Raw genomic sequence first — 22,341 nt, 5'->3', positions numbered from 1 at the left:
ATCTGCATGTTTTTATTGCACATCCCCTGTCCCCCCCAACCTGCAAGAACGGATCATGCAAATCCTCTCTCTCTCTCTCTCTCCCCTTTAAATTAATGCAATCATATACTAAGTTCTTTCTTTAGTTGCAGCAATTGAGTTTAGTTAGCCTCAAGTCTTCTCTTTTATCTTCTCTCTCGGCAACTGGAGGGTTGTAACTTGTAAAGAGGGATGGAAGGTCAAAAAAAGAAAGGAAAGAAAACAAAAAAAACTTCTAAAAACTTTCACGCTTTGTAGATGCCAATTGCCAAAACTCTTCTGTTTCTTCCAAGGAATAAACACACACACACACACACACCTAATTAGAATAACACTCGGGAAGTAATCGGCCAATTGCCAAAACTCTGTGCTGAGCAATACTAAAACTACCAACTCTCTTTGATTTTAACAGCCCCTTTAGCATGTGATGTTATCCTTGAGGACAGCGAAAGTTCTTGGTTAATATGCTAATGAGCCTTCTTCTATCTGTCAATGAAGTGAAGTCTCTGCTTTGTCCAATTTTATCCGACTGATACAAACTTACAAATATGAATGGTCTGCTATTGAATAACGAATAAATTAAACTGGGCACAATAGTTACTTTATCTAAACAGAGATGTCCTTTTCATTTTCTTGACTTATTTGTCTCTTGAAAAACAACTCACACAAATTAGAGCGAAAATTTGGGGTACCGTGCTAATTTAAGTCCATCCATGATCCACTCCAGCGGTCCATTCCCACAGCAAAAACTACACTATATTAGCAGTAGCCTGTGGGGGCTGGATGTGTGGAACCCGTCGTAGTCTGCTGGAAGTAGCAGCATATAAAGTATATAGCCCCCCTACAGCTGCAGCAGCAGCAGCTGCTCAACTCAAAGCATCTCTCCTTTTATTTTAGAGAGAGAAGAGAAAGGTCAGCACGCTTTGCTTCCTCAACCAACCAACCATCATATATTTGGCATTTGGGATTTGTGAGGTTGCGTGCGTTGCCATCTAATTTACGTTCTTCGCTTCTTTCCTTCTTTTGGGATAGTTTGCTCTGCTAGGCTCTGTCTTTTTCCGATGACTGAGAAACTCAGACTTTTTCGTTACTAAAGTTGACCTGCGAGAAACCTTCAAAAGCCGGCAACTTTTGATGACTGAGAAACTTTTGAAACTCTGCTAGGCTCTGTCGAGTGAAGGGAATCTGTCGACTGGCTTCTAGCTACTCCATTATACTCCTGCTACTACTGCTCTTTATTTACCCCTTTTCTGCTTCCTTCCGTTTACACAAGCCAGGTTGCAACACCAGATAGGAAAATTTGAGAGTGATAACTGAGAGAAAAAAAAATAGAAGACGAGCAGAAACACATACTCAGCGTGCTTTAGAAAAGGCAAAAAAACAACAGACCCCATCCCAACTGGCTAGGACTCCTCATCCCACATCCTATATCTATTAAATAAGGCCAGTACTAGTAGATTTGCAATTCCCACAGCTATTATTACCTCTCCTTTTCTTTTGCTTTCGTGGGGTTGGTTCTTGAGGGATGATATGTCCTCCGCATGAGTCCAAGCTTGGAGCTTTACTACTAGTATAGTTGTCTGGAAGCTGTATTGTTCCTTCCGGTGTTTTTCTTTGCTCCTTTAGCTTGGCCGCCTTAGAGGAAAAGGGCTTCTTTTTTGAGGTGTATTTATGATGTGGGCTTCCATGTTTTTGAGCTTCGGTTAGGCATTCAAGGTAAAGTTTGACTCTTTACTCTGTTTAGTCCCTTGTGTTGTTTCCCCCCACGTCCAGATTGTTCTGTGTTAGCAGTTCCCCTAACCAGGACGTTATCTTCATTTTCTTGTTTCTGCAGCAGTATATATATTTTGTCTTCGTTACTATTCTCTTCTGGTGTGAGAAAAGGCTGTATATATATACATATTCGATAAAGAAGAAATGGAGGGATATCCTGGAAAGGATGAGGGATGTCCTAAATTACTTGATTTGATCCCACAAGAAAGACAGTGGGTTGTGAAAATGGAGCAAGATACAGGCCATGGAGCTTGTTCAGAGGAGCAGAAACTTGAGCTAAGGCTTGGTCCTCCCGGAGGACCTGAGTCTTCTAATCTCTCTCGTGGTTGCTTCTCTAACAGTACTAGTGCTGGTACAAAGAGAGGTTTTACGGATACCACTGCGAATGGAAATCAAGCCCATGTTTTATTAAAACCATGTCCATGGTCATCTTCATCAGCTAATTACCAAGGAAAAGGCCAACAACTACTGCAACAGCAAACAAAGGCTACTCCATTTCTTCAGCTTCAGTCAACTTCTACACAGCGTCCTCTGCCTGCAGAAGTTATGTCAAAGGATTCTTCACAGCACTGTTGCAGCACCAAAGCAGTAGACTTGCAGAATTCCGCAGAAAAGAAGGCATTTTCACCGCCTTCTGCTGCTGCTGCCACAACTACAGCTGTGCCCAACAGCTCTACTAATGCTCAGAAAAGGTACCCTCAGCCTTTGGTTATTGTTCCCTTGTTGTATGTTTTGTTTTTCTTTTGGACAGAGGATATTCACTATTTCACATGATCTTCTCGAGTCTGTGTTATGCTTTACACATTGTTACTACATGTTTGTGGTCCATGAATTGCGGCATATTGTTTTCACTTTTTTGATGTCTGTCCTGTGAAATGGATTTATGCAGGGTCCAGTCTTTATTGTTTGGGAGTTTCCATCTGTTTTGGTGAAAGTACAAACTTTGTTAGTTTTTCTTTTAAGTACGTCCTCGACTGGTTTTTTCTGGCTCTTATACTTCTTTCATATTAGTTTTGTATTTTATAATTCACCTGCTCATTGCTGTAAACGAAAAGTCATGGCTGGCGTTTCTTTGGCAGGTTGTGTCTTGAGCCTTATCCTCTCCTTTTACGTGTTAGTCCTGAAGTTTATCTCATTAATCTTACTAATAAAAATTTAAATTACTTTTCTGCAACTGTCCATTTCACCACTTGTACATAAACATTTCACTATTAAAATCGTGGTTAATTAATAGAGTTTCTCGGAAATGGCAATAATGCTTGTATATGTGGTGGAATGCAGCAAATTTGCAGACGTGTGGCTTGGTAAGTTCTGATAGCCCCTGTTTCCTTGAAGAATGAATTTGTCCTGTAGAGTATAACACACAGATACTGGAAAAAATAGCTGGATGGATTTGATACATGAATTTCAACTTGCTTTCTTCTTCTTTTTTACGTTTTAATCATCTTTGACATTCACCGATTATTGTATTCTACGTAATTGCATGTGTTATCATCTCCTCGTAGATGGTCCCACTAAAATTTGTGATTGGAAAACAGAACTGCTCCTGCTGCAGTTGTGGGCTGGCCTCCAATTCGTTCATTCAGGAAAAATATTGCTAGCGGCAGCCATTTGAAGTCAACTTCTGGATCACAAAATGGGATCTCTGGAAAGACTGCAAATGAAAAAGCTGTTGAAATTTGCCAGAAGGGTTTGTTCGTGAAGATCAATATGGATGGAGTTCCTATCGGAAGAAAAGTGGACCTCAAAGCATATGACAGTTATGAGAAGCTCTCCTCTGCTGTTGATGAACTTTTCAGAGGCCTTCTTGCAGGTTTCATTGCTTACCAATTTCTGCTTTTGGATTGTTTCTGTTTGAATGAGGGTGGAACATGATTGAACTATTCCAGGAGTATGCTAAAGGAATCTTTAATATCGTATACACTGTTAGTACATAAAAGATGCGCTAAAGTTGATCATTAGAGTGAAAAATGGCGACTTGTTGCTAATATAGGGTGTATTTTACTCAGCTTTTTAGAAGTTTATTTTGCAATAATTTGAGTATAAAGCTTCTTTGAGAAGGGGGCAGGGCTAATTGGCTGCTATAGTGGCTTCTCATCCTTAATAAATAACTATCTGCATCGTGCGAGTTTGTTGCATGTAAATATTTATGTAGAAAATTGTCTGAATTCGTTTTGTCATTTGTTTCTCTGCTTAGCTCAAGGGGATTCCTCTGCTGGTGGAATTCGGAACAAGGGAGAGGGAGGGAAAGTGATAAGTGGTTTATTGGATGGAAGTGGAGAATATACCCTCGTATATGAAGATAATGAAGGAGACAGGATGCTTGTTGGGGATGTTCCGTGGCAGTAAGCATTTTTTTCTTTTGACTCTGGATCTGATGTTGTTATTATCAATTGCACTATTATATTCTTGCATGTTTGTCACTAGTAATTTAAAGAAAGAAGGAAAGAATTAATCAGTTGCATACTTTTCGCATATTATATGCTTGCTTCTTTGACCGCTTGTAACCCCATGTGGTAATGGCGTTATTCTTTCATGTTTTACTATAACCCCTCCTGAGATCCAAGAAATCGATGTTTTCCTGTTGAGAACATGTTATTATTCTCAACCAACACTGATAAGTTAAAAAAAAAAAAAAAACACAAGTGCAGGTGGTATACTTTTTAGCTTGTTCTTAGTACTTGATATACTAGAAATAATTAAGTGCCATCTTGAAGCTTTTAGCTTGTTCTTAGAATACTTTGGTAGAATTACTCGAGAGTGTTAGCTAAACTCCTCTTTCTTTCTTAATTGTGCAGTATGTTTGTGTCTACTGTGAAGAGGCTGCGAGTCTTGAAAAGCTCTGAGATCGCAACACTCTGCCGTAAGCTTTAATTTATGGGGCTGTTCTCTTAGGTTGCTGTTCTGTTCAAGCCTCTGCTACTAGTGCTAGGTGATTAAATGCGGATATTTTCCTTTTGTCTTTGCAGGTGGGAGCAAGCAAGGAAAGCTCTCGCTTGATGTTTCATTGAAATGAAGGATCAAATCATTTTGCAGACTTGATAAGGATGGTGGAACAGCTACTACTATTAACGTTTACGTCATTAATTGAAGAAAAAAAGGAAGAAGAAGAAGAAGTTGATTTTTGTAATTATTACAATTCCGGGTCGTGGTTGTGTTAGGAAGGACAAATGAGCTTCCTTTCCTGTAAATTTTTGTTTTGCTATTGCCTTCTTGGATTCTGTAGAAATGAAGGAAGGCCCTTCTGAAGCTTAATCAATTGTGTTTTTTTTCCTGCTGGGATTGACTTTTGTATCTTTGCGTGTATCTTTCTATCTTATTTTCTGGTCATGGAAATGGAACGTGTAATTTTTATTCTGGATCATATCTCTGACCCAGAAAAAAGTGGCAATCTCTTGGTCTAATCAAAGTGTGTATATTCCGTAATGCATAGTTGATATCTCACCCGTGCCTTGGTCAAAAACAAGACTGCACTCTCTTCATGCAGAGTGTACTTGTGCGACTGAAAGCAGTAACCAATTTGGGAACAATACATAAACTAGTGAAACTAGTAATATTAATATCTATCGTGAAATTCAATTATCAACGACCTACTACTTTGATATTTAAGCTTAATTAGTCGTATTAGGATTGTTTCATGAACAAGGTAATAACAGTTTCATGAGAGGAGGGACGGAGGATTGGCTGGTATGGAGGAGTGATTGTAAGTGAGAAGTCTCGAGTTTGAGACGCCCACTTATAATTTAAAAAATAGGGGTGCTTCATTGATAATGCATCTGAAAATTTGTGACTCCACCATTATTATTTAGCATCTTATTGGTTACAGAACAAAGCAGTTTGAGAAGTAACCGTATGTCAATTACAGCGTAGTTCCCGATAGCCAAAAATCAACAATAAGAAGATTGACTAGCAAATAACCACAAATCTCAGCATTATAGCAACTAAAATAGGCTTGAGGAGGACAGATTCTGAGTCTTTATTACCGTTGCACTAGCTCGCAGAAGGTTTGCAGGGGGCCAATTTGGCTGGGCAGCGTGGAAGAAAGAGGAAGTTGCAGGTCCTCATTATACCGCACAAATTCTCAGAATTTGTTTCCCGGTAATTATGGGCAAAGATGCAGAATTCCAAGTAACATCTTCCTAGTATCGAGCAAAAAGGATGAAAAATAGCCCAGAATAATGTATATGGGGTAATTGAGGCTAAACAAGGTTAAGGAGGACTAACTTGCCTATACCATTAATTATGAGCTCTCGTTTCGATACTGGGAGTGTGAGGCAGCAAGAAGGGCAGCACCAATGCCCGAACCATCGTTTGAGTGCTCAAAAGCAATGCTGCTTGAACTATCCCCTCCAAGCAATTCGATCAGAGTGTTCTCTAAACACTTCCTGTATTCAGTATAATGCTCGTATAATCCACCATCCATAGCTATTACAGTCTTCTCCGCTCCTGTTGAAGTGTCCTTTCCCATTTTCTTAAGGACACCGAAGATCCCAGCAGCTGCAAGCCGGGCACCACGTGTAGCAATTATGTTGCAGAGTTCAACCACAGCTCTCCTTGTTTTCAGGGTGGTATTGGACACCTGAGGCACAAGAAGAAGATAAAAATGAGATTTACATCAGGGGAGTTGTGGAGGAACATACAATTCGCCGTCCATTAAATTTAACTGTACAAAACATACTGCCATTTCCTCTATACAAGGATGTCACTGCTATTCCCCAATTCTGGAGCAAGGGCCCTACTTCACTTCAGAGGAAATAGCTTTCTAAAAAGCCTATAATTGTCAGAATCGTAGTTTGTTCTATACGAGTCATCAAGCTGTAGGATCATTAGTCTTAAAGATGCCTGGTCTATTTGAAATTTCTTTTCTTAAGCAATCCAGCAAAAATTTTACACATATGCACCTGATTGAGAGGAAAACATGCTATTCAAAATACAAACTCAGAATTTTACAACAGCCAAATTTTCATTTAAATAGATATACCTCAAATATGTCCTTCAATTTGTTGCTCACCACCCTCAAATCAGCAGATGTGTCATGATGCATTGCTGACATATCAGGTGTCCTGCATATCATAAGCTCACTAATGAGCATCGTTCAGGAAGATCAATGGGATGCAATAAACATGACAGATAGTCTAAAAGAGACATGGAACAATCCAGAAATTACAGGGCTAAAATGTAAGACTTGAAAAGATCAACAGAAGTAGAAGCAATAAATTAGAGAAAAAAAACTCGTGCATAATTGTTATTAACGCCATAATTTTACATTAGTAACAAATGAACCATAATAGTTAGTTAATCTTTAGCTATAAGTTTGTTCTAGTACCCTTAAATATAAAATTCGAAAACAATGCAAAAAATTAGTCATGTTGCTTTAACATGTTTTTTTACACTGAGAATAGGTAGGAAAGTGAACAGTGGGAAAATAATTGTACACTGCACCGAGATAGGACACACTCAAATAGTCTTATCCCATATTATGTTGTTTGAACCACTTGCATCAATTCCTACATTCCAAGATTCCAGTTGTAATGTTTGAGTTGTTCTATCTATTTCTCTAAATTCCTGCATTACTACTTATTAGACAATATAATTCATCACTCACAAGAAAAGAATATAATGATTAGCAGAATATATGGCTTATCAACTGAAAAAGGGAAAAAAAACCTCCATCAAATAATCTTGGCAGCAATTTTAGAGGCTAACAGTAGTCAAGTCTCTGAGCTAAAAATGTATGCGTTGGATAATTACATGTGGATGGGAAGGCAAGTAAAACGTTAGAGAAAAAGGCAAAAAAGAGACAACACAGAAGGAGAAGAGTCTAAAGAGCAAGAAGAATTTATTAAACAAAAGTCAAACTGAAAAGAAAGAGATGTACATATACAGGAACTGGTTAAGTTTTACAGACAAGATGAGGACAGAATAGGACCATCTGAAGTTGAAAAACCTGATCCAAGTGCATCAAACACCGACAGTATTGCATTCACAAGGATTATAGCTTTATGCAAGTACTAAAAGCTGTCTCAAGTGACATAATCTGCTCCTAGGGATATCAGGAATACGCAACATAGCCAGCTGAAAAGGGCTTACCATTTCATTGATTTCTATTCCCAATCAGACAAGGTATTCAAAACTGGTAGTGAGTCGATTTTCAATCGACAAAATATGATAATTTTCCATTAAATATCAAATTAGCCTAATTATCTTATTTATTCAACATATGAATTAAGATTTATCATGAAGGGTAGAACTCCAATGCATAGAATTAACAAGAAGGCTATTAATTGAATCCACAAAAAAATGTATAACCAAACCTAGACATGATACCTTAAAATACAGAATGCCACAAAAAACTTCAAGGAATACCTTAATACAAATGGAGTCTTCAGTTTAGGTGGAACCTCATCACCAAAGAAAGCAGCTTCTTCAGCCATTCTAAGTAAAACTCTGCGCAAGATTTCTCCCAAGTACATGCCAGAAATTAGCTTTTCAAACACCTGTAAGAATGAATAGTATGTTTCTCAGATGGTTTTACCATGCGTTTATGGGCAATAGCACTTAGGTAGATGCCTACCTGTTCACCAGCATTTAAACTTTCTGCATCTAATGCATGGTCATACTCTGTTAAGGGAAGATGTGAAGACTTAAAGTTCCCCCACTCCATATTTATGACCTACAGTTGAATAGAATAGCACTTTATTAATCCTTTTCAGAAGTTGTAGGGTTGGACCAAAAACTAGCTTAATTTTAATCGATATTCGCTTAGTAGAGATCCAAATTCAGATTACAGTGTTGAGTGTGATATATTTTGCAAGACGAGGAAGACTAACTAATGAACATATTAACTATTGAGAGCTTTTCTGACCATCTCTCCAGAGTTAGGCAGGGGACCATGCCACTTTGGGATTGCCTGAGCACGTTCCACGTATGCTGCATTGGTCCCAGTACCCATGATTACAGCAATAGCCACATCCTTGTTAGAAAATCTACCTCCAGCTAGCGTTCCAATTGTGTCATTAACCTGCAATCATGATTATACACCACGAGCTTAGAAATCATAGGGTAGACTTCACTACTACTGCAGCCTGCAACATAACCCTTAAGTTGAACTCATCGTGCTCTGCTCCGATTAAAAATGATAAATGAGCTTATGTGTCATCATATGACTTACTAGAGCGGACACATGAACATCAACACCTTGTCTGTGCATAGCCTTTGACAATTCAGCGACAACATCATTGCCAACCTATCTTCCAGAAAATGCAAGAACTCAGGATCAGAATCAAGATCTTCCATAAGGAATGAAATACTAAGACTGGCATGAAAGTCCAGGAAAATAATACTAAGGCATACAATAAAAGAAACATGGTATGTTAGCAGAAAACAGTAGATCGGTTATAATTCCGGATTTCATTCAACAAAACTTGATCTTTGATGTACAAATTAGTGATTATGTAGCCCGCTACAATAATTTCCTAAATGCAGATCGCCTTGTTTGTCCAGCAATTGGGGCATTATTAAAGATTGACTTCCTATAGCATCTTAGGATGATACCAACTTGTTTTCTAGAAGAATGGTCCACACAAATACAACGGGGAAAAAATTACCATGTCATCAATTGAGAATCCCTTTGTCCACCTCATAAGGGTACCAGAATTTATAGAATTCTGCATTACAGGAAAAGAGAAAGTAAATCCCAATTCTCTCTGTCTACCAGGAGGGGGATGATACTTTTCTTCTTCTTCAGTAATAAATTTTGCAAGCTCTGCTGCAATGTAGTCAAAAAGAGCCTGAAAACAAATCAATGTCAACAGTTCAGACAACATATCTGCGCAAACCATCATAAAGCAAGATAAACAATCAACCAACAGCAGAACTCGCACAAAGGGCTCACCTCTGAAGTCCCAACCATCAATTCAGGAGGTATTGATGCCTCAGCAAATTCTTGACTGACAATGCCACCAGTTTTCCCGCCTAATTCAACCCGCAAAACTCTAAAATTTGTGCCTCCAAGATCCAGTGCATAATAAACTCCTTCCTCATCACTGAAGAATGACAAAAACTTAAAAACTAATAAAAACGTTCCTAAACATTCAAAAATCTTATCTAATTTCAACACAGAAAAGAACGATGCATGACAAAAAGCTTTCATTTTCTCCCAACCAAGAATTTGGTAACAAAAAATGCATGTCATCAAATTTGGTCAAATAATGCATCTCGTCAAAAACATGTCCAGGGGATAGATACTATTTCATCCTTCTTCCTTCATGCATCAATATTCTTGATAGAGTAAAAGGGATGGAAACAAGAACAACTCTAATTAAAAGCGATGTAAAACTTGAAAATTAAAAAAAAAAAAAAAAAAGATCACATTTTTACATATTTAAACAAGCAAAATGGGTTGAAAAAAATTTACAGACCCAGTAGGGAGATTGTCGACGTGGCTGATGAGCATCTTCAGCTTACTGCCACCCTCGGAGGCAAGGCCGGCATGCATCTCCACCGTCATGGCATCGGCAACTTGCTTAAGCTTGGCCTCGGGCGAGCCACACTTCTCCTCCAGCTCCCGGACGATGGCCATAGCCCTGGCCCACCGGCTGGAGCATCGCATCCGATGCCTCACTATCAACGCCGCGGCTGCGCAAACTGCCGCCGCGCCTATCACCGCCACTCCCACAGCAACTTTTCCCATTTACAATTAATTATTGCCTTTGGTCCCTAACGCTTTTCTATTCGCCCCAATTGTCGAATTCAGATATTAACAGAAACGGGATCTGATATTGTGAATGTTAAATGCGCAGAAGAAAGAAAAAGGAGGAGGAGGATAAAATCAAGAACGGAAAAAGAGGAAATTTTTGAGATGGACCGGTTTTAGAAAGTGGATTTTTTGACTTCGTTATTCTACACACATTTATTATATGTACGCTACTGAAAGTTTTTGAGGAAAAGTGGGATTGGGATGGGGGAATTGATCCTGTTTCAATCTTCTTCTTCTTCTTCTTCCTTTTTCTTTTAAAAAGAATCTTCTTCTAATAGTTTGGGTAGGATATGGTTATCGATAAAAAAGATTAGAAGGTAAAATCCGATTCTTGGTTGAAGTGTAGCTGAGAGTCCGGTGTAACGAGGAAAGAAACTTGATGAGGTGTCAAGTTTCGGCTTTACGTTTCTTCCGATTTGTACTAAAATCCCTACAGTACGTTCCCTACAAAAGAAGCCTCCAACTTTCAACCAACCTCGCCTTTTTTTTTTGTCATCTGGTAGAGTTCACTGCGATAAATAGTATTTTATTTGAGTCAATTCCAGTTGATAAAATGCATCTGTCGGCTATATTGGGTTCAATTCTAGCTGGCGATATATGCACATGCACGGTCAATCAAATTCAGTTAATTGAATCGATGATAGTTCCGGCGTCCTGATCAAGGTTGACTCGAGAATTATTACAACCAAATCCAACGGTTTGTTTGGATTGAGCTTTATTTCCCCAAATTTATTTGCTTACGTCATCATTACAATTTTCAATACACCTTTTTACCTTTTCAATTACCTTTTTATCTCACATACATCACATCACAAAAAGTGCTACAGTAAAAATATCTCTAATAATTCACAATCCAAACAAAGTTGCTTAAAAATGATTTGACTCGGCAACTCCACGAACGAATCGAGCCGAAGAAACGAACTTTCCAAAGCCAAAGTGCAGGTAAAGTTTTAGTCGACAAAACCACTTCAGTCAATATAACTAACAACGGTATATCAAATTCCAATATGAAGAGTTACTCTCCATCGGCCAGCCTCTCTCCCGAGTTGCCAAAATAAAAAAAGGATCGACAAAAGCTGCTTAGCATCAGAAACGACGCGAGAGAATTAAACGTGTTAGGAATTCCTACGGCTGTACATGCATGAATTGTAAGTCGTCACTATTTATTAGTACTTGCGATAACATATAAAAAGTAAATGAAGAGCGCGCGCAAGCAAGCAGAGATGGGAGAAATCTCTAATTCACCCAATAATATCAATCACTGCTGTCAATCATTCATGTACAGTATCAGTTCTAGCTAAAGATTACACAGGGATGAGGGCTACAACTTCCTAACCTTAAACAAAGTCCACTAGACAGACAACCCGGTACTTTGATCCAACATATTGTATCATTTCCCTAAATACCCAGGTGGAAGAGAACCTATATTATAGCTACGCCTGCTCAACCGGCAGTGAAATCTTTGTAAGGGTGTTTAGAGGAGACTAAAGATGAAACTGTACACAAGCCACTGAAACTGAAATTCAACCCAGCTCTTCGTATTCCTGCCTCCATTTTCCTTCCACAGGACGAGAAGAAAACGCACGCCTGGAAAAAAAGAAGAAAATGAAAGCCAGCAATGTACATTAGACTTACCCGACGTGCTGGCTTTCCCTCTTCATCCATGATCAAATCTTGTTTACCATCTTGGCTATTAGCAGGTCTACCATACCATCTTTCAAGCTGTTGATGTAAGACTCAACCGGCTACAAAATGGCCATAAAACAACCGACAAACAGCAGCATAAAGACAAAAATGGCCCAGAAAACATATAAACATAATGGAATCAAGTAACAAAAACTGATGAACATGCCTCATCACTGTTTTCTGAACAGACTCCGAGCTGACTGCATCCCTGGACTTCAGCACCACTTCATGATGGGCAGCATTTGGCTTCATAGAGAGGAAAGACACAAATCAATAAACACAGGAAATGAAGCCCATGCAGGTAAACAAATGCACAAAATACAAGCTGAAGCACAAAAATTATCCACCAACCAAAAATGGGGGAAAAAAAAAGGCCTCACCAGAAAAAAAAAAAAAAAAAAAGGGTCCTGCTCTCAAAGTCGGGGATATGGATAAGAGTGAATAGAAAGTATGGTAAAAAAAAATAAAATATCTCAAGCGCATAAGCAAAGAAAACTTAAATCCAAAACCTCTAACTCCTGCAATTCATCTCCATATAACTGTGCACTATTTTCCCCATTATTGTTCACAAGCAACTTGGTATCTGATTTGTGAGAATCAACCCATGAAGATTCCTGGAGTTTAAACCCATCACGACTTCCATGGTTGTTGTCATAGTTACCTGCAAGAGACACAGATCCAACATCCTTGCTGGTGAGTTCACTGTTTACATGGGCTAATACACTGGTGTCTAAGATATATCCAGCTTTACCATTCTCCACTAAAAGCATATCACCATTCAGCTTATTCAACTCTTCAGAGACCTCTTTCTGCTGCTCAACCTGTTGCCTCTCATTCCTTTGTATGCCAGTGCCTCCATTTGTCAAATTGTCTGAAAGCAATTCTGAGGTGCTTCCACTCAGGCAGAGTCCATTGGCTTCAGCACCTTCCATCCCCCTCACAAGCACTGTCGACGAGCACTCATTCAGTGCAATGCCATTTTTTACACCAAGGAGATCAGGAGACATCGAATCCCGCCGCTGAGGTCTAATTGACTGCCTTTTCTCGGGACTCACTTGATTGTTCTCTGATCCTTCAAGTTCCCTTTTCCTGTTTAGACATCTTTCAGTAGATCCTGACCTGTAAATATCTCCGTTTTCAGGAGATATTGAATCCCTCTCCCAAGGACTAATTGACTGCCTTTTCTCGGGACTCGATTGATTGTTCTCCGACCCTTCAAGTTCCCTTTTCCTTCTTAGACATCTTTCAGTAGATCCAGACCTGTAAATCTCTCCATTTTCTTCAGATGATTTATCACCCAGCTGCTGATTTGTAAGCCTTGAAGGTCGACTTCGTTTGTAACCCTCAGGAAATACATAAGAAGGAATCTGTTTTCTACGCACATGATACACATATATTTCCATGCCCGGTTTCCAGAAATTATACATAGTGATCTGATGCCTAAACTCATCAACTGTTCCACGTATATCAAATTGCTGACCTTCCTGAATCACCTCTCCTGGCTTCCTCTGCAAACCCATAAAAAACGCACAATGCGCACGCTGCTTTGAAGAATCAACATAGTCATGGGGATATGGATGACATTGTAATTTCCCATATGTGTCTCGTTCTATCTGCAAAAAAGTTGAGTAAAAAGCATAAAAGAACATTTAATTTTGCTTCAAAAGTCTTCAGTTAAATTGTCAAGTTTCAGGTGAATAGCGCCTACAATTAAAAGTTACTGAAGCCTCGTTCACAGATAACATTTTTAGAACCAACAGATATTACCATCAGAGTCAACTGCCTTAGTCGAGATTCAACCCAACCCTTCCAGGCCCGCAGGTCATCAACATCAGCTGCAATAATATCAACCTGCAAGTAGTTTTTATAGCTTTCAAAAAACAAATACGGCTCAAAGAGAGCACTCCACTGGGCTTTATTCAGCTCGATCTCCTGAAAATTGGAGGGAGAAGGGTGGAGGAACTTAGCAAAAAGCTGTCAAACAGCATGCTCAACAGACACCAAAATAGTGGCAGTTTTGATATACCTCGCATGTCTTGTTACCGAATTGGAACTGCTCCATCATAACTCTCAGAGTACTAGCTGACACATTGTAGCTTGAGTTCATGCATGGGTAAGCAGGAGTTATTATTGGCATATGATGACCACGATCCCAATGATTTTTTCGAGGATCCCAAACAGAGAATCCAAGTTCGTTGTCCTCTATTTCACAAAGCATAACTGGATTTGGCCAGCGCCATTGAGTGTAAACTCGGAAAAAACGGGAAACCAGCATGCTTGGTACTGCATTTGGATAAAGCTGACATACACGAGCCACAAGAAGAGCCCAATTTACACCACCAAGAAACCCAGTCACCTTAGGTAGAGAAAACAACACAAGTCAATAACAAATCCAGACAAAGATGAAAAAAATTAATCTGCAATTAAAACCAGACTTACATTTGAATAAACACCACGCCTTTTTGCCCAAAATTTTAAGCATCGAAGAGCCGTCCGGAAATTCTAGTAAACACCACTCAGACATTTCAAAAAAAAGAAAACGTAGTTTCTCTTAAGAATATAAACACAGCAATATGCATAAAGCTAAACAGTTACCTTAACATTAGGAACTAGCTTAAGTATATGATCCGCTACCCTGCATCCATTCAGACTCCGTCCAGTTGCCTCGTCAACATTATGCAAAACTGAGACGTCAGAGATGTCCAAATCCTGATAAAATTAGCCATGAAGTCAATATATGGAAAGCAATCTCATCCCCTAACAAGCTGACTATTGATAATGATGCTCCAAAAATTAACTACATGACTCAAAAAAAATGAATGCAACTAAAAGTATTAGAAGATTCAATCAAAGCATAACAGGAGTTATTCATGAATACCAGACTATTCATACAGAACTTAATTGAATTTTGGGCTATGTATAGTGAATACACTAAGATCCAACAGAAACAGGCAACCTTCAGATTGAGGACTATTAACTGACATCAGCAAGAGCTAAAGGAATTGACTCAATAGTTTCTTACCTTTTTAAAATGATAATGTTAAGAAATTGATTAATGAAAATCACAACATTAGCTTTGCTGCATTGAGAACAGCAGGTACCCCCATCAGAATCAATTTGCAATCATCTTTGTTGAATAACCCAAAAAAAAAAAAGTGAAAACAAGGTATATGGATCACCCATAACTTCTGGCAGAAATGGCTAGGCTAAATAGTAAGATGAGGGGCAAAGATAGGGCCAGAGCAGACAGAAGAAAGTGTCAGAAGGGAAAAGACAAAAATTAATCAATAGGCAGTCCAGTCCCACTTTAAATGGAAATTGTCCCATTAGAAACAGAAAAAAATAACAACGTAAAGCGGAAGATGCTAAATAATACAGTGTGCGATGCAAGACTTCAGCAACTTCAACCAAGAAGACACCAGGATGACAAGTAGAATGAGCTAACAGAAACTTACATCTGGGACAACCAAAAGATCAATACTAGCATAAAGAAGATCAATTGAAATTCCATCAAACTTGAACTTCATGACGGGGACATGCGCATCTGGTACTGGTTGCAATTCACCAACTTCTTCCATCTCAGCCAAGATATCATGCAACACATAGAAGAAGTCCTTCATCCACATAAAGCTAAATTTTAGGAGGCAAGATTATTAGCCTTACTTGTAAAGGAATCTGAGTGCCCACATTACCTCCCTCATCACATATGATGGCCCAACACATAATGTATCTATGTCAGCTCCAGGACCGTGTACCTAAAATAATAGCATTAGATGACTCCTGCTCATAAAGTTACAAACTGATCAACAAGAATATGCAAATTGCACTTTTTAGATTAAAAAAAAATCAGAATACTCAATCTAGTTTCGATCAATGCCATTGAATCTCAGAAAAGTAACAAAGTGTATGCACAACCAAGTACATCTAACATAATTGCATGTCCCTGTTTTCCAATAGAACTGACGGAAAGAGTTTAATGGTCAAAGGATTTCTGGAGGCAGAAGCAACATTAGAAGCATCCAGCCAGCTGATTCAGATGGCAGCACGATAACACTACAGCTAACATAACAGCAGAAAAGGATTAAGTACTAATTAGTGATAATATATATGTAAGATCGACTCCCTAACCATCTCAAAGATCATTCAACCAGAGTAAAAATTACTAAACCAGATCTTCACGAGAAAAGAAGATAGTGATAACCATTTAAAAAGTGAGATTTGATTACTTTCCTCTACAATGACTTTGTTTCCCTTAGAGGGCAAAATTGCAAGAGGCAAAGATTAGCACAAGTATCGTAGCAAGTACTTTGTCAAATACCAAAATATCCATCTAACTTTTCTAAAATAGCTAAAATATGTCATATTTAATATCTTTTAGTGCACTTATAAGGCTGCTTCTTTTCATACACATAACATGGATTAGGAAGCACAACTCTCCCTATTAACATCTAATAAGATTAAGACCTGGAAATAACTGTTGTCAACCACGTTAAACTTTTCTGAAGGCATAAAACGCTTACAGAAAATTGTGGCATATAACCAAGACATATAACTACACATTAACAAAAACTTGACAACTTGTTTTCCATGCAAGTTTTTTTCCCCCAATTTCCAATAAGAAGATAGTGAATCTCAGAAAAGTAACAAAGTGTACGCACAATCAAGTATATCTAACAGAACTTCATGTCCATGTTTTCCAATAGAACTGAAGGAAAGAATTTAATTGTCAAAGGATTCATGGAGGCAGAAGCAACACTAGAAGCATCCAGCCAGCTGAAGCAGATGGCAACACAATAACACTACAGCTAATATAACAGAAGAAAAGAATTAAGTTCGAATTAGACAGCTGCTTCTTGCTTTTCCCCACTTAGATCTAGATAGATCTAGATTTCAAGCATAAGGGAGGGGGAGCATGTAAGACCAACTCCCTAACCATCTCAAAGACCATTCAACCAGAGTAAAAATTACTAAACCAGATCTTCACGAGAAAAGAAGATAGTGATAACCATTCAAAAAGAGAGATTTGTCTACTTTCCTTCAAACGACTTTGTTTCAATTAAAGGGCAAGTACTTCATCTTGATGGTAGGCAAATATGGTAGGCCAGTATTTTATCAAATACCAATATATCCGTCTGATTTTTCTGAAATAGGTAGCATATATGCCATATTTAATATCTTTTAGTGCACTTATAATGGCTGCTTCTTTTCATACGCATAACGTGGATTAGGAAGCACAACACCCCCTATTAACATCTAATAAGATTAAGACCTGGAAATAACTATTTTCAAGCACACCAAACTTTTCCGAAGACATTTAATCCTTACAGAAAATTGTGGCATATAACCAAGACATATTGCTATGACACATTAACAAAAACTTGGCAACTTGTTTTCCTTGAAAGTTCCCACCCCTTCCCACCCACCACCCACCGGTTTCCAATAAGAAGATAGTGAAATCATCCAGAAGGAAGGGGACCAATTTAAATAAAGTTTGTTTACCCCGAGTCGGTAAGAACCAAAAGTTAATATCAATGCATTAGCATCCTCAACCATCTGATCAGTATAACCTCGCAAGCGAGTAATCTCTTTCACCCAATCCTTGACAATCTGTTTAAAAAAAAAGAAAAAATAATGTAAAAGAGGGTATTATTGATTACAGGCTAATTAACAAAGACATCAAAATGAGAAAGCTATGTCATTGGACCAAAGAATACCACCCAGAGAGCTCACAATTTTGCTAAACGGGCATGAAAATTATCACAGATAATTAGGACGTAGAGGAAAAGACAATATCACTGAAACTATTCAGATAGAAGATATAATCAATTGCTATTAATAACATCATAACAGGAAAAGCATGTCACCAGAATTCAACCCAACTTTATAGCTTAGGATAGATGCCAATGTACCAAATCACCAGCCAACTCTTAAATTAATTTAACAGATACTTAAATTTTATAACATTTAACAACCCATCTACATGATGCTAAAGTTCTCAAAATGATCCGCAATTTACTGAAATTAATATAGATGACTCTGATATTAAGTACCCAATGACGTTATAATAAGCTGGTGATCACTTCATAATCAGCTAACTAGGACATTAAACAAATTCACTTCCCAATGCTGCACTAGCAACAGAGGATTCTCTCAAAATTCACTTATCAGTTTGAGATGGTTCTCGTTGTACTTCACATTCAGTATAAAGATCTCAATAAAAATCACATCTTAAGAACAAAAGGGATAGAGTCTATGGATATACAGTCGGCAAAGGAGTCTAATGTTCTGTAATCCTCCTCTCATTTAGTTGTCCCCCTCTTGTTTAGTGTCAATTAATAGCTGCAATGCAGTTATGATTTCACTGCGACAGCCACCTTGTAAATAACTTAGATTCCTATCTCAACTTTACTGAGAGCCATTGCAAGGAGAATACCTGTTTGAGTCGAGTTAGAACCTCTTCCCTCTTCACAGCCTCTACAGCACTCTCGTATAGCCCAGAATCGTCCAAAAACTAAACAAATTGAAGAAACCCGAACCAAAATCTCAGCCACCGTGCAAATATCAAACACAAAAAGAAAAAGTTCAAGGCTGTCGTTATGAATCAAACCTTTTCCAACTCCTTAGTTCTCAATTTATCCGCCTCTGAGGGTCCAGACTGAGACAAGGGTTTTGTGACGCCATACTGCTTTGGGGCCGATTCCCGCGTTTGCCGCTGCGGCGGCGAAGGTGACATGGACCCATTCGAACCATCTGAACCCACCATCTCCAACAAAAAGTCCTAACCTAACCCTAACCCTAAGCCTAAATCCGAGAAAAACCTAATCTAAACTTAAATTGAAAAAAAAAAAAAAGAATCAGCGAGGATTGGTGCTCAATTTAATCAAAAAGCAAAATTGAGATCAAAAGCTGTCCCAATCAAAATCACAAAATTGGCCCCGAATTCAAAATATCGTTCAAACTGGACAGAGAATTGCTGAATCAAAACCCTAGATCAGGAGACAAAATAAGGCTAAGGGCTGGTAAAAAGTTCCCGGTCAAAATTGGGCAAAACGAAAAACAGAAGAATTGAGTTGACCCAATTTATGGATCTGATAAGAGGAAAATTCATAAGCAAACTCGAATCCCCCAGGATTGCGAATTTTAGGACAAAAAAAATTTAAGGGAAAAAAAAATCCTCAGCAGTCCAACGAAACTTTGGCCTCTGGGGTTGGGGGGTGATAAAAGGAGGGGACTTTGACACGGAATGCCGCACGTTCACATCCTAAACCGAGCAGGAGTTGGAAAGAGAGAGAGATTGGGAAAAGGAAATAGATATTTAGTTGCGAAATTGGATTGGGACCGTCTAGAAGCAACAGTACTTTCTTCGGGGATATTTGGGATGGATGATGCTAGTATTTTGTTTGTGGGGATAATTTTTTGTAACATTTATAATATCACTTAGCTCCCTTAAAATTTTTAAAATCTCACTTACCTCCCTTAAATTGATATTTTTTGTAACATTTTAACCCCTTTGAAGGATATACAAGAACGATAAATTTTTTGTTTCAATACTACCCTTATATTATCCTACTTATGAAATTTATAACAATAATAAAAAATAAAATAAGGTTGAATTTTTATAAGGTGTAAATTTCTTGAGGTAAACTATTTATTTTAGTTGTATTTGACAAAAAACAAAATTTACACATTGAAAAATTCACACATATGAAGAGATTATTTTAATTTTCAATACAACTTAAACTACACCATGAATTAAAACATATTTTTCCAAAAAATATCTTGATTTCCTTAATTGTAATTGTGCAGGAAATTTTTTAAGGTGTTAACTCTCTAAAATCCTCCTAAGTGATTGATCTTGACTATATTTAATTTCTATTCTACCATGACGCCAATGTAAAGAAATTTGGACCATTATTAGCTAGCAAAATTGTTTTATTTAAATTTTTTGCTTTTAAAATTTTATTTTATTTTGGCTTTTTTGTTAAATAGTTATTAAGAGCAAGGGTGATGTTGTCAATTTGACTTTTGATATGAATATTTAGTATTGTCAAACTGACAATGGAGATAAGTGAAATTTTAAAAAAGTAAGGGAAGTTCGGTGATATTATGACAAACCTCAGGGAAGGTTTATGAAATTATCCCTTTGTTTGTGCGGGCGAATTTTTTTTAAAATTCCTTTCTTTAACGTGTCTGTGCTTGGAGGAACTAGGAATTAAAAATTGGAATTTCGTTTTGTACTTTTTTTTTTTTTTGTTATGTGAGAGGATTTTAAATTTAAAATCTCTTATTTATGATTTTTTTTACTTCATCGCCCAATCCAACCTTTTCTTTTTATAACGTTGATTGACAGGTGGTGGAAAAGTTGTGAAGGTGGAGAAGTGCGTAGTAATCTACCACGAAGAGAAAGAGCATGCATGCAAGCAAAAAGTTGGGAAAATAGTGGGTTGGGATAAGTAGGGTTGCTGTATTTTTCTCTTAAAAGATGTAACTTACATGTATAGCCGTACATTAAATTTATATACACAAATACGATTTGAAACGTATAACAAAATTATTATATGACTGTCTACTAGATTGTGTGAGGTATACATAACTATACCAATAGTCCAATACTATAGTTGATCACCCATTAAACTATTATCCGCATCAATTCAATAATTTTTTGTCATAAATTAGCCACTAAACTAACCAATCAGCACACCCGTGCCCATCGATTATTACTCTTAATTTACAAAATAATTAGAACCATATTTTAACAAAAAATATCCGTGGTGAACAAATATATCTTTGCATTTTGACACGTGTTCTGATTATAGCAAAAGTTTGTGACCCAACGGAGCGTTGTGTTTGTTTTGGATAAAGCCATAAAGGGCAGTTAAGTATGAATTTCAAGTTTTTGGGATAAAATGAAATGTTTTATGAGTACTTGTAACAATCAAATCATGGTTTTGATATGAATTAGGTATTTTTTTTGGAGTGTTTTTTTTTTAAATTTTACTATAGCGATATATTTAAAAATATCTTCACGATAAAATCCACAAGAAAAAAGGGGAAATAGTACTTAGTCAAATTTGTGTGATGGGTGATTTGAGGGGCACCTTAGATGATTTCCTCTTCCTTGTTTGAACGGCTGTTTTTTTCCAAAATTATTTTATATTTTTCATGAATATATTTCTTAATCATTTTTTATTTTAATTCACATATATCAAATTATTATAAAAATCTTTTATAAAAACTCCAAAAAATAACAATTCAAATGGCTATTATTTTTCAAGATTCAGTACCAATTTGGAACGTACTCAAGCCTGATTCATGATGCTTTGCTGCCGACAAACAAAATTGGCTTGGAAAATAAGACTCCATAGCTGCAAGGAAAATGTACGTTGGCCAAACTTTGTACAGGCGCATGAGTTGTCAATAACTCGTTGGAATTTAGCTGCATTGCATGTGAAAAATTCTCCGTGTACAGAACATTTGTCGGCGGTGCTTTGAAATTTCTAGCTGCATTCGTCGGTGTGCTGAAGAGGATATTCATTGACTCTCACAAAAGTTGTGAAGGTCGGAGTCGTCGTGTCCGATTTCATTTCATTCATCGTACAGTATCAAGATGGTCAACCTAGAAGGTTCTTCGAATGCATCTTAATCTGTTGCTCCACGGATTTCGGACTACCCACATTTCGCAATTTCTTCCCTTTTTTTTTTTCGTCATGATCCAAAATGCAGCAAGAACTTTCCTTTAATCTTTTGCCATTATTCCTGGCCCAAAACTTTCAATCAGACTCTACGTAGAAGTAAAATCATACATACATACACGAATACATATAGATGGTACATGAGGGCGGGTGACGCAATATTAAATGGTGAAGGAGATCAAAATAACTAGACTAATTATTTTGTTATAGGAGAAAATGAAAGAATAAAAAGTAAACATTTATTCTTAACTAAATTTATTAATAGGCAGATTTACGGGCTCCAAGTTAAGAGTTGGGTTTCGGTCTATTGAGCTGGGCCAAAACTGTGAGCCTACACATCATGTTTCTAGCCCATCAAGAGTGACAGACTCCCAACATATAGCCTTTCTCTAATTAATTATCATGTGGTTACGC

At 37.6% G+C, this 22,341-nt stretch overlaps 3 protein-coding genes across 11 annotated transcripts; 1 reads left to right on the top strand and 2 right to left on the bottom strand.

The window, feature by feature from the left end:
- Positions 1 to 795: 795 nt before the first annotated feature.
- On the top strand, positions 796 to 5,085 carry LOC113742088 (auxin-responsive protein IAA26). Of its 2 annotated transcripts, none has more exons than XM_072047063.1 (7): positions 796 to 1,063; positions 1,183 to 1,734; positions 1,856 to 2,483; positions 3,330 to 3,604; positions 3,989 to 4,136; positions 4,590 to 4,654; positions 4,761 to 5,085. In XM_072047063.1, the coding sequence occupies exons 3-7, from the start codon at positions 1,936 to 1,938 to the stop codon at positions 4,805 to 4,807; spliced, it is 1,083 nt and encodes a 360-aa protein (XP_071903164.1). In that variant the 5' UTR covers positions 796 to 1,063; positions 1,183 to 1,734; positions 1,856 to 1,935; the 3' UTR covers positions 4,808 to 5,085. The 2 variants fall into 2 exon arrangements, with proteins under 2 accessions (XP_071903164.1, XP_071903163.1); XM_072047062.1 differs by having other exon boundaries at positions 797 to 1,063; positions 1,853 to 2,483.
- A 477-nt stretch (positions 5,086 to 5,562) lies between these two features.
- Positions 5,563 to 11,004, bottom strand: LOC140003734 (hexokinase-1-like). Of its 4 annotated transcripts, none has more exons than XM_072047060.1 (10): positions 10,212 to 11,004; positions 9,686 to 9,836; positions 9,399 to 9,581; positions 8,963 to 9,037; positions 8,657 to 8,812; positions 8,366 to 8,464; positions 8,158 to 8,288; positions 6,773 to 6,854; positions 6,016 to 6,370; positions 5,563 to 5,930 (listed from the first exon to the last, which is right to left on the bottom strand). In XM_072047060.1, the coding sequence occupies exons 1-9, from the start codon at positions 10,481 to 10,483 to the stop codon at positions 6,032 to 6,034; spliced, it is 1,488 nt and encodes a 495-aa protein (XP_071903161.1). In that variant the 5' UTR covers positions 10,484 to 11,004; the 3' UTR covers positions 5,563 to 5,930; positions 6,016 to 6,031. The 4 variants fall into 4 exon arrangements, with proteins under 4 accessions (XP_071903161.1, XP_071903160.1, XP_071903159.1 ...); XM_072047059.1 differs by having other exon boundaries at positions 5,563 to 5,926; XM_072047058.1 differs by having other exon boundaries at positions 6,026 to 6,370.
- Positions 11,005 to 11,773: 769 nt separating this feature from the next.
- Positions 11,774 to 19,598, bottom strand: LOC113741300 (nuclear poly(A) polymerase 4). 5 transcript variants are annotated; one of them, XM_027268798.2, is made up of 13 exons: positions 18,843 to 19,597; positions 18,669 to 18,746; positions 17,735 to 17,842; positions 15,928 to 15,990; positions 15,691 to 15,849; positions 14,831 to 14,944; positions 14,675 to 14,737; positions 14,262 to 14,591; positions 14,003 to 14,167; positions 12,987 to 13,848; positions 12,745 to 12,896; positions 12,402 to 12,481; positions 11,774 to 12,294 (listed from the first exon to the last, which is right to left on the bottom strand). In XM_027268798.2, the coding sequence occupies exons 1-13, from the start codon at positions 18,996 to 18,998 to the stop codon at positions 12,267 to 12,269; spliced, it is 2,358 nt and encodes a 785-aa protein (XP_027124599.2). In that variant the 5' UTR covers positions 18,999 to 19,597; the 3' UTR covers positions 11,774 to 12,266. The 5 variants fall into 5 exon arrangements, 4 of the variants coding, with proteins under 4 accessions (XP_027124599.2, XP_027124598.2, XP_027124597.2 ...); XR_003460582.2 differs by lacking the exon at positions 12,745 to 12,896 and having other exon boundaries at positions 12,897 to 13,848; XM_027268797.2 differs by having other exon boundaries at positions 11,774 to 12,481; positions 18,843 to 19,598.
- Positions 19,599 to 22,341: the final 2,743 nt, after the last annotated feature.

The sequence above is a fragment of the Coffea arabica genome, chromosome 4e (genome assembly GCF_036785885.1).
Source record: "Coffea arabica cultivar ET-39 chromosome 4e, Coffea Arabica ET-39 HiFi, whole genome shotgun sequence".
Classification (NCBI taxonomy): domain Eukaryota; kingdom Viridiplantae; phylum Streptophyta; class Magnoliopsida; order Gentianales; family Rubiaceae; genus Coffea; species Coffea arabica.
This window is presented reverse-complemented; position numbering and strand designations above follow the sequence as displayed.

Coding starts and splice junctions, on each gene's coding strand:
- LOC113742088 (XM_072047063.1), top strand. CDS start 1,936: ATGGAGGGATATCCTGGAAAGGATGAGGGATGTCCTAAATTACTTGAT. Junction 3,605..3,988: donor TTTCAGAGGCCTTCTTGCAG/GTTTCATTGCTT, acceptor TTCTCTGCTTAG/CTCAAGGGGATTCCTCTGCT. Junction 4,655..4,760: donor TGAGATCGCAACACTCTGCC/GTAAGCTTTAAT, acceptor TTGTCTTTGCAG/GTGGGAGCAAGCAAGGAAAG.
- LOC113741300 (XM_027268795.2), bottom strand. CDS start 18,998: ATGGTGGGTTCAGATGGTTCGAATGGGTCCATGTCACCTTCGCCGCCG. Junction 17,843..18,668: donor TTCTAACTCGACTCAAACAG/GTATTCTCCTTG, acceptor TTTTTTAAACAG/ATTGTCAAGGATTGGGTGAA. Junction 14,738..14,830: donor AGCTAGTTCCTAATGTTAAG/GTAACTGTTTAG, acceptor GGTGTTTACTAG/AATTTCCGGACGGCTCTTCG.
- LOC140003734 (XM_072047060.1), bottom strand. CDS start 10,483: ATGGGAAAAGTTGCTGTGGGAGTGGCGGTGATAGGCGCGGCGGCAGTT. Junction 8,465..8,656: donor TGCCTAACTCTGGAGAGATG/GTCAGAAAAGCT, acceptor ATTCAACTGTAG/GTCATAAATATGGAGTGGGG. Junction 6,855..8,157: donor AAGACTCCATTTGTATTAAG/GTATTCCTTGAA, acceptor TATGATATGCAG/GACACCTGATATGTCAGCAA.